Raw genomic sequence first — 15,413 nt, 5'->3', positions numbered from 1 at the left:
ACTTAAATTGCAGTGAAAATAAAAATTCTGAGCCTTAAAAATTCTCTTGATTACCAATTAATAACGATTTCATCAATACTTGTATAATTACAAAAATGTATATCCCCAATGATTTTAAGAACAAAAGTCAAGCTTCTTTATGCGATGTGGACAAATCATGATATACAATATGTACCATGTCAAAACAGCTAGAAAATGACAGCACCAAGAAAACAATTATAACTATCAAAGCATCACAATTATGATTGTCACAATAAGTAATTTCTTTTAACAAATCAATAAAAAAACTTTTGGCCTCAGTTCTGTAATTTTAGAAAGAAAACAGATCAATACATTATAGACTATACCAGTTAGTATGGCATTGAAAGTACACTGATATTCAATGAAAATCTGTTTTACATACCAAGCAATCTATTATGTCCTTATTTGGTTGTTTTTATATTGACTTAATTAAGTGACCAACATTGTGTTACACTTTAATGTAAGTATAATCAGGATCAAATTAGACAGAATGTCAGAATATTCAGTGGTCATATAAGACAAGATACCAGTATACTCAGGGATCAGACTGGACAGGATGTCAGTACAATCAGGGTCAGATTAGACAGGATGTCAGAATATTCAGTGGTCATATAAGACAGGATACCAGTATACTCAGGGATCAGACTGGACAGGATGTCAGTACAATCAGGGTCAGATTAGACAGGATGTCAAAATACTCATAAATTACATTAGACAGGATGTAAGAATACTGAGGGGCCAGAATAGAGAGGATGTTGGAATGCTCACGGGTTAGATTAGACAGAATGTCATAATACTCAAATATTATATAAAAACAGGATGTCAGAATACTGAGGGGTCAGATTTGACAGGATGTCAGAAAACTGAGGTGCCAGACTAGAGAGGATGTAAGGATACTGAGGGGTCAGATTGGACAGGTTGTCAGAATACTGAGGGGCCAGACTAGAGAGGATGTAAGGATACTGAGGGGTCAGATTGGACAGGTTGTCAGAATACTGAGGGGCCAGACTAGAGAGGTTATTAGAATACTTAGGGGTTATATCAGAAAGAATGTCAAAATACTCAGAGGTTAGATTAGACAGGATGTCAGAATAGTCAGAGGTCAGATTATACAGTATGTCAGATAAGACATGATTTTAGAATACATACATGTATACACTGGTATCAGTTACTATATATGCTATCATATTCCTGAAATGCATCCATACTACATTTTGCAGTTCTTGGTGAATTTCTGCTAAGAATCTAAGGTGATTTAATTTAAAATTAGAATCAGTGCTGTACATCATTTGTAATCTATATATAGAGAGAAAAGTACTTTGTAAAAATTGAAGTATCAATAACATTTTTGTCTTTACAATAACATTATATATACATGATTTCTAATTATGAGGAAAGTGTTCCCTATGAATAATAGAGATATATTCCCTATAATTTAGAGATCATTTTCTTAGATTAAGAGAGAATTGAAAATTTCAAGAATGAAATCTATCTATCAACATTATATATTAATTTGAAGAGATTGCAAGAATTGAAAGAAAAGTATACATTTACATTATGTAATTTCTCATGAATATACTTCTTGATCAATAAATCCTCTATTTTGGCTTTGTATTCTCAACAAGTACATTTTAACTAGAAGTATTTAGAAGTGCATCAATATACATATAAACTACAGAGGTGCTTGAAACCCAGTGTGAAGAATTACCTCCCCTTTTCTCTCTCAATGATTTCCATATCTAGTACATTTATAACTTTGTTAAGAATATATATTAGAAACACAAAGATTGCCTGAAAATTTTATTCAACATAGTACTTCCAGGGGGCCAGCACTTTACCTTAGACACAAAGTTAGGGCGTGGGCTTATTATAGGAGACTGACACATTGCCTCAGACTCAAAGTTAAAAGGTGGGGTTATTAAAGGATCCCAGGAGGCCAACACATTATCTTAGATTCAAAGTCAATAATGGGCTAATTACAAGAAATGAAAAAAAAAAATTGTTTGAAATTATTACTGAATAGCAATTAAATATGGATGGACTTATTTCCAGGAAAAGGCTTATTGCTGGATAAACAGGATAAGCATTTATTTCTCATATGCTTATTGTTGTAGCTCTATGAAAGTCACATATATTGTAATACCTTCTAACGGCCTGGAGAAATGACCAAATGGCATTCACTTACAGTACCAGTGGACAAGCACAATGACAAGTTACTTTCTTCAAAGAGTTGTCTTTCCTTACAGTGAATTGCGACATATACGGTAGTAAAAAGCTCAAGCGAAGACGAATTAAAGCATGTCAAAAAATAAACTTGAGCCTTTATGGTTTTTTAATTTTGGTCCCAAAATAATCTAAACTATATCAAACATTATCAATTTCACCTTAAATCATGATTTTTAAAAAAATCATTCTGCCATTAATTTTTTTATTTCTTTTTTCCTTCTGAAGAATTAAAAATTTGAGGTAGGAACCACATATTGATAAAAATCTTGGCCATGTCTTATGCATGTAGAGGGGCATTTCATTTCCAACTTTCCACCCTCTGATTAAAAACAAAAAAGTTTCTGGAAAAAGATATTTTTTAGAAATATCAAGAATTACATGTATTTAATTTCAGTTTTATTGAAAAACTTTTTTTAGATTGACTGTAATTCCAGGTTAGTTCCAATGAGTTATTCCAAGCACTTCCTGAAATCACAATGTGATTAAAATCTGATTTTATAAAACTAATTTTAAGATCATGTGCTGCCAATTAATTGAAATTCATGTTTTAAATTTATTAGAAATCAATATCTAAAATTTGATCCAAAATTTACTAAACTAATTCTTTCGAACAAGTGGGTGTTTAGAACTAAAAAATAATGTCTGAAGCTAAATTTTCATCTGTGTAACACTGATAAGGTGTTATTAATGAATGTCCTTTGGTTGATGTAAATGTTTTGGTGTGACAAGTTATGTGCTAGAACTATGATATTTTTTCATTGTACCCATAAAGTCATTGAAAGACACTACACAACATTGATGACTTAATGTTATACACAGAAACTGATGACATAGTACACAAAACACAACAATGTCATCTCATGGCATTATTCACACATATAAGGACGATACAAACTGCAGATGTATAGTGCTGTCACACTGCATGATATCAGATACAATACTGATGATGTCATACACAACTTTCATATGTGTCTTTTGGATACTGTGAGGCATCAAAATTTGAATTTGAAGCAGAAGATGATGAAGGCCAACCTGTTAAAACAAGGACAAAAAGAATATTCACCATAGTTATAGCATACATAAAAAAGCTGAAAAGGTTAAAGACAAATATGAAACTGATCATTTATCAAACAAGAGGCCCATAGTCCTTAACAGTCATCTGACATAAAATACAAGATTTTAAATTTTGAACTTGAGAAGAAATCGAAAATGTGTTTTCAAGATGACAGCCATGTTGGATTTCAGACCAACCCGAAATTAACAAACTTTGGTCAGGATCATGTCACGATCATTTCAAGTAAGTTTTAGCTGAATGAGACATGTAGAACTTGAGAAGAAGTTGAAGTTGTTTACGACGGACAACGCCAGACAAAAGGCGATCACAATAGGTCATAAGACCCTTTGGTCAGATGACCTAAAATGTTGAATAAATCTGCATAATGCTAACAATCTGTATTTTAAGACATTGTTTAGACATGACTTTCAGAATCAGGGTTCTGTAGAAGATGTTGGATATTTTCAATGTTGATACATTTTTTAATGCAAAAGTGGTTTAATGTGATTTGATTTGACAAACTTTACATTTCCCCCTTGAGTTTCAGAACAAAATCATCCCTACTGCAGTTGTAAAAGTTTTGACAAAGAAGTTGTTAAGCATTTTTTCATCACATATGACTTCTTCCGACCTTGAACTAGCAAAATCTTTCTTGAAACATAATTATAACATTGAAATATTTCTCTTCTGTTGGAATGATATATATACTAAATGTGAAACCATCAAGAGATCCCAGAAGGATCTTGCTGTCCATCATTGATTTGGTCTTTATTTGTTGGATATTTTCCACTTATTTTCTCTTCTCTGTTTTTGCTCTTAATGATAAGAAAATTAAACATTAATGCAGAAATATTGATAACTAGAACTGTCCCTCCTCTCCAATCAACAATAATTTTGGAGGGGTTGTCCCAACAAGATTCCTCAAAAAGGTCTTCATTTGATCACCATTGAGACTAAATGGAAACAATTTTCATTTGAAAAATCCTATCATTGTATTTATCATCCCCTAAACCCTTTTATACCAATTTTCAACTTAATCAGATAATATCTTAATTTCAACAATAAGAAGTCTACAAAGTGTTTCCTTAGTTTTGGAACACCTAATATGTCAAATTATAGGCTATAATTAGCTGTAGCATTTGATTAAGTTTAAATGAAAAGCGATAGAGCACAGACATATATCATAGGAATGTAGTATGCCAAGTTTGAGAAATATTGCATCAGGTCTTTATTAGATCTACGTAACACAATATTCCATACAGAATATCTACAAAAAGGGGTATAACTCTATTAAATATTTCTGAAATTTTACAATTTGCAAAATGGTATAACTTTAGATTGTAGTTTGTCAAGTTTTAGTTTTAGTCCCAAAATCAAGCAGTCACTAGAGACCAACTGAAGCCTTCACATGAAATTTGAGAAAGATCTATGTAGTAAGAAATAGCAATAACAAACTTTCAAAATCAAAATCAAAGATGGCCATCTGTTGGCCATTGTGCTATTCTGATCAGTCTGAAAATCATCACGGCACAACTAGGGACCACGAGGAACCGACATATAAAATTTGAGAAAGATCCATCAAGCACGTCTTAAGAAATAGCAATAATAAACTTCATTGAAAAAATCCAAGATGGCCACCTTTTGGCCATTTTGTTTTTCTGATCAGTCCCAATATCAAACAGGCACAATGAGAGACAAGGGAAACCTACATCTTGAATTTCAGAAAGATCCATCTAAAACTTCATTAGATTTAGCAATAATAAGAATTGTTTTAGGATGGATGGACAGACAAGGACCAAGGACGTAGGGCGATTGGAATAGCTGACTATCTGATGATGGAACGGTAAAAAAAAGTAAAGGATCAACTGGCAACAGCCAGATTTAAACCTCCCAATAAGTTTAATGTGTACATGTACCAGAGTGCATTACATAACTTTGCCAAAATAAATTTTAATTCGCATCATAAGATTAAGCAATATATAATAGAAGAGGCGAAGGGATTGTCTATATCCAGACAAGTGCTCAGGTTCAACATAGCTGAGAGTACAATGTAGATCATGGTGTTAGCCTGCCAAGTAAAAGTGCAAGGAAATGAACTTTGAGATAATGGGACAGTTCATTCTGCAACAAGAGAACCCAAAGGAATTGAATAATCGTTATTGGTTCTATGCAAGACTGATCTCTACATTCCCGTCTTTCACCTTTTCCTCTTTATCATTTCATCCTAGGGAATCCTACATATGAAACCTTAAAAAACGATCTAACAAGAGCTTGTTTAGAAATAGGGATAACAAACTTCAACTGTCAAAATCCGAGATGGCCGCCTGTCCGCTGGTTTGTTTCACTGATCACTCTCAAAGTCATATGGGCTTAAATAAGGACCATGGGGAACATACACACATCAAGTGTGAAGAATATCCTTCTATTACTTCAAAAGAAATAGCGATAACAAACTTAAACTGTCAAAATGATATATGGTTGCTTGTTGGCCATTTTGTTTCATTGATCGGTCTCTAAATTAAATGGGCACAACAAGGGACCATGCTGTAAACAGTTTGAGAAATATCTCTCAAGTCCTTCTCAAGAAAAAACGATAATTTCAACTGCTAAATTCCAAGATGGCAACCTGTTGGCGATTTTGTCTCAAGGATCAGTCTAAAAATTAAATGGGCTCAAGTGGGGACAGAGGGGAACCTAAAGCCGCAGTCTTACAATGGTTTCTGTAGTACTTCTCAAGAAATAATTATTAACAAGGCTTGCTAGTGGCAAGATGACATGAAGAAAGGACAAAGGAAACAAGAGGCCCATGGGCCTTAATGGTCATCTGACATAAAATACAAGATTTCAAATTTTTAACTTGAGAAGAAGTCGAAAATGTGTTTTCAAGATGACGGCCATGTTGGATTTTGGACCAACCCGAAGTTAACAAACTTTGTCAGGTTCATGTCACGAACATTTCAGGTAAGTTTCAGCTGAATGAGACATGTAGAACTTGAGAAGAAGTTGAAAATGTTTACGACGGACGACGCCGGACATTAGGCAATCGCAATAGGTCATCAGACCCTTCGGTCATATGACCTAAAAAAAGGGTAATTTGAATGCAGTCCACTACCTGATGATAGTGGGCTAAAGTAGTTACCTTTGAGATCAATTCCAAAGCAATTTAATCTGTTCAAGTCTGGATTGGATTTATTTGTTACGATTGCACTGCGTACATTGACCAGTGATGACCGCCGACTGGACACAGACTGCATATAGTTTGGATTATTGAGTAACAGTTCTTGTATCTGGTAAAGTTTGGTACTGACATCCTTCCCCACCAGGATGTGGAGAATGGCTGCCATGAAACTGTCTGAATCTAGATGTTTTCTCAGCTGTGGAATGGGCCACGTCAGTAAAAGGCTGTCATCTGCTGCTTCAATTGAAACCTGCAATGCAGAAATTCATATTACATCAATGAAAACAGCCAGAAAATATGTACGTTTGAAGAAAATTGAACTGCTAACTCAAAATTAATCATATGATAAAAAAATAATGCTAACCTTCTATGTTTGTGAGTATAAAACTTACTTTGTGTTTACACCAGATCAGGCAAGTTCACACAAATTTATCTTGGTGTTTGACTAAATCCCATGAATTCTGAACCCTATACTTTCCAACTTTGAAAAATTGGTCATTTCTTTTATACTAAATGCTCCTACAAATACAACAAATGTTGATTAAGACAGTATCTGTTTTTCTTTTATGAGTTATATGCCTTCACAGAGGGTAATTTGAATTAAAACTGCTACCAACTTATTCAACATACTTGAAAGTCTTTGTATTATCATTATAAGTCATTCTGATGAGAATTAGAGACTAAAACAAAACTCATTCAGAACACTGCTACATATCAACATCATGACCTTCAACTAATGAATGTCAACTTAAACAGGTGAAGGTCATACACATGCAGTAACATCATCTTGAACAGGTGAAGGTCACTACATACAAGCTTACAATAAGTGTTGCATGCAACTCTCGTCCCCTGCTGTCAATTAAATTTTCTAAGCAGCATTGACCTTGATAGCAATAAAAAGATGTCTCATTTTCACAATTGAAAGTCTTTCCTCCAAAACCAGTTTCTTGATGGGAAGGAAACAAAACACCAGAAGAAAATGTGGAGAAAACTTTATATGCACTCCCTTGTGATTAATATTGTATTTATCTGGGAAACAAACTAAAACACTGACATGTCAGAAAGGACCCAACTTTGTGTCTGACCTTTAAAGGTAAATTTTACCATTTAGATACATTATTAGTATACACATGAAAAGATGTAAGATTTGACCTTGACCTTTTGACACAGTGAGCTTGAATATTGGACAGTTGACTACTGGTGTTATTCTGACAAACTTTGCTTCCTGCATCTTTGATGTGAGCCCTAAAATGATGATAAATGTCTAATGCAGTAAGTGACCTCCACAGCATTCACAGTTGACCTTTTGACCCCTAACTCAACATCACCCTATATATTTTGTAATAGTATTAGATTCCATCAAGTTTCAATATAAACAGTCAACCTGATGAAAAGTTATCATCTGGAAGCAAAACTATGACAATAGAAGTCTATTTTTAGTAGCAGTAACCTTTGTAGTTGACCTTATGACCCCTAACTCAATACCACACTTTATTACTTCATTAGCTAACATCTTAGGAAGTTTCGATCCTTTCTGACGTTATCATCTGGAAACCAAAATTTGGTGATAAAAGTCTGTTTTTAGCAATAGTGATCTTTAAGGTTGACCTTTTGACCCAAAACTTAATTCCACCCTGTATTACCTAATATGCTAATAGTGTATGAAGATTCAACCAAATTCATCTTTCCTTTATGAAGTTATCATCTGGAAACCAAAATTTGATGAAAAATATCAAGTTTTAATGACAGTGACCTTTGTAGTTGACCTTTTGGCCCCAAACTCATTTCCACTCTGTATGGTCTCATAACTTAACAGTTAATGAGGATTCATTTAAATCCGTCCATCTTTTCTCAATTTATTGTCTGGAAACCAACATCCATACAGCTGGACAGACAGACAGAGACAAAACTATAGTCCCCTTTGGTTTCACCAGCAGGTGACCTTTGAACAGGTGAAGGTCATACATATATATTAATATCACTTTAAACAGATGAAGGTCATCATCATCTTGGACTGGCAAAGGTCATACAAATATAGTATCATCACCATGAAGATCATACTCATGGAGTAACATCACCTTGGACTGGCAAAGGTCATACAAATATAGTATCATCACCATGAAGATCATACTCATGGAGTAACATCACCTTGGACTGGCAAAGGTCATACAAATATAGTATCATCACCATGAAGATCATACTCATGGAGTAACATCACCTTGGACTGGCAAAGGTCATACAAATATAGTATCATCACCATGAAGATCATACTCATGGAGTAACATCACCTTGGACTGGCAAAGGTCATACAAATATAGTATCATCACCATGAAGATCATACTCATGGAGTAACATCACCTTGGACTGACAAAGGTCATACAAAGATAATAACATCATCTTGGACTATCAAAGGTCATACACCATAAAGGTCATATAAATTAGTTACAGCAATATGGTAAGGTGAAGGTCATACACACAAAGTCACATCTTACTGAACAGATGAATGTTACACAAATACAGTAGCATCAGTTATTAGAAAAAGTGAAGGTCATACACATATACATTGATATGACCTTGAACAGGTGAAGGTCAGATACAATCAATATCGTGCAGATAATTTAAGTTACGTAAAGATCAATAACTAGCTCTAGCATACAACTACCATTATGAAGCAAAGATTGTTGAAAAGTTTGCCTTGACAATGATAAATCCATTGTGTTGATAAACAGATACATATTTATTGAGGACAATTTTTTTTTATGAAGCTGATCCATAAATATCAGATAAGTATATAGGTCAAACTCTACATAACCATCATCATTTACCATCATAGAGATCCACTTATTTCTCAAAGGACTTCTTGTCTACTGTGTCACTGATTGTAAAGAAGATTCGGGATTTAATGTTATCTATATAAGACCATTTATGTCTTTTCGTAATGACATTTAATGGACAGTGTTCTTAAGGATTATGCAGCAAATTGATACAGAATAGGGACAGCCCTCCATTTTGTTTATCAATAGATTTTTATCATAGATTACAAAAATAAAGATGAAAGGCAGGCTTTATGTAAGTGACTGTCCATTACTGGCCTTTAAAATCAAATTCCCTCATCATTATTACCCAAGGAAAGTAATAGCTTTCATTATACAAAACAGATTGTTCATTATCATAAAAATGTATCTGATACTACATTTAAGTTAATTAGCTTATGACCACAGCCTAACTGTCCATTCTACACCTACATATTTCCCCGCCTTGATAAATTCTTTACTACTCACAACCTCTTTTTCTCTAAAACCCTTTTGTGTGGTCAGGTGGTATAGCTGTAGCCCACTTGCCTTTCACCTAGGTGACTGATGTTCAATTCCCCGATCGGACACAAAGATTTTTTTATCACACTGATTTTTGCTATGATTTACAGCCAAACGAAGGCTCTTTCCTTGGTCAAAAATGTGTTACAATTCCCCGATCGGACACAAAGATTTTTGGTTACACGTGTTACAGCCAAAAGAAGGCTGTCTAAAATGTGCTACTTACTACAGCATCCAAATTGATAAAGCTGTTAACTGCTGTGAAATTATTAGATTAAAATCACTTGGTCACCACAGAGGCATGAACTCTAATCCCTGCTGGGGTCACCCTCCTGACCATGTTTTCCCAAGGTTTCCTTCCACAGCACTAATACCCTTCCCAAGCTTCCATCGGGGCCAACAACAGTAATTGACATACACTATTAGTTCCTTTGACAATTATTGAATGAAATCAAGTTTATAGCCTTTTTATAACCCCCTTTTATCCATTAATTCTCTATGTAAGAGATACATTCATTCACAGTGTCATATATAGCTTTATTCTTCTCTTAGTTCCATCCACTCTATATTCTCAACCTGTTCACTACACTAACCTTCCATCCATTTTCTACTTAACGTCCATTTCCTGACTTTCCCCATACCTTTCCACACACATCCATCAGAACACACCTGAATCTTCATTAATGCCCCTACTTACCTATTTTTATAGTATATCAATTGTTCACCACTTCCACAAGTTACCTGGTACTTCTCTTTATGATTGTGACATTATAACTTTCTAGGTGTTTTTTTTCCCTTTCTTTTTTCTTTTAAAGACAAAACACCCCCTTAATACTCAACTGAAATTACCTGGCATTTTCCTGCAATAAGCCTATAGTATCAGTTTTAGTATTTTTAATCCAAGGATACCTTAGACTAAAAAGTAACCCTAGGCTTATGGCAAAATAAACATTATAGTTGTCCTTTGAAGCTATGTTGTGTTGTATTACCTTGTTTTGCTGTATCTCCCTGTTGTGCTGTATCTCCCCATTGTTCTATATCTCCCCATTGCTCTATATCTCCCCAATGTTCTATATCTCCCCATTGCTCTATATCTCCCTGTATTGCTGTATCTCCCCATTGCTCTATATCTCCCCATTGTTCTATATCTCCCCAATGTTCTATATCTCCCCATTGCTCTATATCTCCCCATTGCTCTATATCTCCCTGTATTGCTGTATCTCCCCATTGTTCTATATCTCCCCATTGCTCTATATCTCCCCATTGTCCTATATCTCCCTGTTGTGCTGTATTTCCCCATTGCTCTATATCTCCCCAATGTTCTATATTTCCCCATTGCTCTATATCTCCCCATTGTTCTATATTTCCCCATTGCTCTATATCTCCCTGTTTTTCTGTATCTCCCCATTGCTCTATATCTCCCCATTGTTCTATATCTCCCTGTTGTGCTGTATCCCCCCATTGCTCTGTATCCACTCATCACCCCAAATCCCCCTACTGCTCTTCTTTACTTACCTGGTAAGTAGTTCCTGAGTGCCCACTCAGGCGATAAGAATCATACTCAGGTGAGTCGACTAGCTGGTCAGCCTCGATGAAATGTAGAAATAACTGCTGATACAGCACTTTTAACCTACAGAAGTAAATAACAAGGATTAGGTTATATTCAGAAAGGAATATTTCATGATTTTTACAGAAATATCACTCCTTTACAATCAGACCCTTCAATTATCACAGGAAAAAAGGTGACATGATCTATAAACACAAAATTATTGTTGTATGAAATTAACATAACTGACAAATCAATTTCATTGTCAAATGTCTTGCAATATATAAGGACCTGATATTAAACTCACATATCTGTTAAATTGTTGGTAGAAATGCTTAATACATGTGACATCCTTGGACCTCTCTCCTTGGATTCAAAAGTTATTTTTACAAATTTATTTTACGACAATTTTAAGATTTTTACTTTACTATACTCTTGTTGGCAGGGATGGAAGCCTGCAAGGGGTCTTACTAATGGAATGAACATGCAGTAACCAGGGAAAACCCATGTAGTCAAACAGGAGACCCCATACCTTTCAATGTCCATTCTGGGAAACAAACCCCGGACATCTAGATGAAAGGCAAATTTATTACAACTGAACCACCTGACCATGGACCACTAATTAAAGGTTATGTGATGATCTCTTGGACTATTGAAGGACTTATCTGTCAAGAGACTAGGGGAATAAACACTGACATCTCACATCTTAAGCTTGAAATCTTTATATCTTAATTTCAAGCATATTACATGTGTCAAACAACTTTCCCCTTTCACTCTTCTTTAATTCACAAACTAAAGTGCCCATTAATTTGGTGAAAACTTGAAAAATTCCAGCTTTCAGATGTGATGATATCTTGAACTCAAAATTGACTTAATGAATTCAATGCTTTTAGTATGGTGTTAACTGTTTGTGTACTTATATGTCTAACCCCCTCAAAACGCTAAAATAAGAGTGTGCTAAATCAAATGAACAGACAGTATATTAATGACTTTGTATGTGTAGGCCTCGAAATCGGCAAATACAGGAGACCAGGTATACTTAATCATAATTCTACATGTATATTATTGAAATCCTTAATTCAAATTGGAGTTTAAATTAACAAGAAGTTCTTATCGGACTTTGGCGCCCACCATTGTTTGATCTTTATTTGTTCTTTAAAACTCCTCTTATGAAATAGTGATATTAATCTTGAACTGGTCAATCAAAGATGGTTGTCTGTCCGCGATCTTATTCTCCTGATCAGTCTCAAACTGGACTTTCCACAACTAATGACAAAGTGCAAGCTTATCTTTTAAACATTCTATCCAGTGCTTTTCAAGAAATAGTGATGACAAACTTTTATTGTCAAAATCCATATGGACTGTCTGTCAGCCATTTTGTTGTACTGATCAGACCCAATATGAGTGACCAAGGGCAACCTAAATATGAAATATGCAAATGACCCTTCTAGTCCCAGATTGCTGGCTGTTGGCCTTTTGGTTTTCGGATAGCCCCTAAATTGAACAATGTACAACAAGAGATCAATTTTGCGAGGGCAACCTACATATGAAATTGGTTCATATAGTTTTTCTTAAGACACAACTGTAACAAAAATTATGGACAGACAGACGATACAATTGTTTCCTACTTAAAGATTTGTCATTTATACTAAAGGTCTAAATTGTTGTAACCTAGGAAGCAACAGAGGAAAATCAAAATTGGTTGAAATGTCATATACCAAATGGGGATGTACACAAAACCCAAACTTCAATGAATTTCATATCTTTATATGAATGATTTCAGAAGCATGTGTGCATATACAAGACACAGCAAACTTCACGTATGATAAGTGCACAATTAGTCTCTAAACAGCGACTCCAGTCTCAAAGACTGTATAAAAGTCATCCAAGTGAAGAGCATGCACCTTTCAAGATAAATTCAGAGTGAGATAAATTCACGATAAATAACGAAACAAACTGAATCCTACAGCTGTTTGCCACTCAAAAACTCGTCAGTGATGTTAGCCATGGAGCCTAAATTGTTGTTACCTTGGCAACTCGGCAAAGCCATAAACTCTCACTCAAGTCACAGCTAATTATGGTAGTATGTGTTGCTATTTTGTATGCCTTTGCTACAAATTCTGTGGTTACTCAATCAGTATGATTTATAGCCACGTTGTCAAGTATGACATTATCCTAATATGGTGTCGAATATAATGCTGCAGAATCCTGGTCTGCTTCCAAAGGAGAACACCAAGGGGGGCAATACATAATCCAGAGTCCATGATCTAAGACATACATATATTAAAAAAATGCAACAAAAGTTCAATCAAACCTTAAAATTTTAACAAGATAGGTCAAAAACTGAGAGACATGATTTTCAGACGAGACTGAAATGCCGAAAAGTACAGAAGGCATTCACTTTTCCACAATCTGCTTAAATGTCATTAAATAGGCCACAACTACATGAATACATTATGAAGTCTACTATTTTGAGTTTCAAAGAGATCAGTTAAAAACTGCTGTTTGCCTGATTATATTCTAATAACTGTAAATTCAGTAATTTTTGAGGTAGTTTATTTTTCCTTGCTTTCGTGGGTACTCTAATCAATGGATTCAAATGTCCACCAAATTATGAAAAGTTCAGCATTTCCTTTACCTTACTACTAGTTGATTTTGTGAGTACTGTTGATCCATGAAATCAAATGCCAATGAAAATAATTTTTTTCACGGAAAACCACAAAATTTCAGCCCCACGAAAAGTAAATGATTTAACAGTATACTCTGGTATACTACAATACATAGACTAAAAGAACATACCTGCCTTTTACGAGTATTGATAGTTTACGTCCCCCCTCTGTGCAACCTTCCTTCGCATAAAATGTTCCCCTCGTCAGCACATAGAGTTCACCTTGGTCACTAATATCTCGAAACTGCTGACGTGACACTTTTAAAGGTTTAAACACTTTACTGTATAATTCTTCTAACTCACTTCTGAATCTTGTCGGAAACATTCTGTATACAAGATAAGTCAAATGTCCTGTGTTTACCAAAAAGAACAAACAATTCCAGCTTAGAACATCAGGCATACAAACGAATAATCCGGCCCATACAGAGAAAAATAAATATCCAAACCCTAAAATAAATCGTAGAAAAAATGCATGATGTTGAAAGTTTGTTGGTGTTAAGAACGATAAAACCAGGCACAGATTGGCTAACTGGAACAGTGCATGTTGAACTTCTTGCCAGTCACTACAACTGCCCAGATTATCCGGTAATCCTGTTGTGTTTGTAGAATTCATCAGAGGTGAGACATATGTAGCTGTACTTGTAGTCAAATTGGCCACAGTTTGATGTAACACCTGTGATGACACAGACTTTGAGAAGGCAGGTACTGAAGAAGTCTGCCAGCTAGACGTCACTAGTGAAGGCTCTGTTTGTCTTAACACTTTAGAAGTCAGTTCTGATAGCAAAGTAACTGTAGAGTAATTCTCAGAATTGTGAGTTGTCTCCCCTAAGGAATCTGGGGTTGTATTTAGTCTCATGGCGAGTGTGGTTTTTGAAGACAACCAAGAAATGCTGCAAAGATAAAAGAAAGCATATGACAGGACATTAAATATTGTAAACTCGCATAATTTGGTTTTAATTTAAATTTTAGAGTAAATTATGATTAATGCAATGATAAATTTGTGCTTCCATTTATAAGCAGTATAAAGAATGTGCAATAAGTGCAAATTCATTTTAGCGCAAAACTTTCAGCATGAAAAAAGAACTAACACAAAATTACCTCTAAAATATGTACATGTTTCTTTGAAAAAATAAATTTTCATTCAGTTTCTGATCTATCATTAAATCTAGCAACATACAAGAAGAAAAAAAAGACAGATCCTGAATTCCAACATTATTTTGAATTCCAACATTATTTTGAATTCCAACATTATTTTGAATTCCAACATTATTTTGAATTCCAACATTATTTTGAATTCCAACATTATTTTGTTTAAGACAAAAAAAAAAAGAATATAGATTGCACATCTGTTAATATTTCACAAGATTTCTGTGGAAGAAATAACAACTTTTCTCTTCATCATCATG

At 34.6% G+C, this 15,413-nt stretch overlaps 1 protein-coding gene across 1 annotated transcript; it reads right to left on the bottom strand.

Moving 5' to 3' along the window:
- Nucleotides 1-3,196: 3,196 nt before the first annotated feature.
- Nucleotides 3,197-14,863, bottom strand: LOC132550839 (blood vessel epicardial substance-A-like). The gene is made up of 4 exons (XM_060214932.1): nucleotides 14,139-14,863; nucleotides 11,309-11,423; nucleotides 6,441-6,729; nucleotides 3,197-3,279 (listed from the first exon to the last, which is right to left on the bottom strand). The coding sequence occupies exons 1-4, from the start codon at nucleotides 14,861-14,863 to the stop codon at nucleotides 3,197-3,199; spliced, it is 1,212 nt and encodes a 403-aa protein (XP_060070915.1).
- Nucleotides 14,864-15,413: the final 550 nt, after the last annotated feature.

This window comes from Ylistrum balloti, unplaced genomic scaffold, assembly GCF_031769215.1.
Source record: "Ylistrum balloti isolate Yb309-2 unplaced genomic scaffold, AGI_CSIRO_Ybal_v1 Utg370152, whole genome shotgun sequence".
Taxonomy (NCBI): domain Eukaryota; kingdom Metazoa; phylum Mollusca; class Bivalvia; order Pectinida; family Pectinidae; genus Ylistrum; species Ylistrum balloti.
This window is presented reverse-complemented; position numbering and strand designations above follow the sequence as displayed.

Bases quoted from the DNA above. Each gene is read 5' to 3' on its own strand.
- LOC132550839 (XM_060214932.1), bottom strand. From the start codon at position 14,863: ATGAGACTAAATACAACCCCAGATTCCTTAGGGGAGACAACTCACAAT. The intron at 11,424-14,138 runs GTATGTTCTTTT...TTACTTCTGTAG, and splicing joins TCAATACTCGTAAAAGGCAG to GTTAAAAGTGCTGTATCAGC. The intron at 6,730-11,308 runs GTAAGTAAAGAA...TCTGCATTGCAG, and splicing joins ACTCAGGAACTACTTACCAG to GTTTCAATTGAAGCAGCAGA.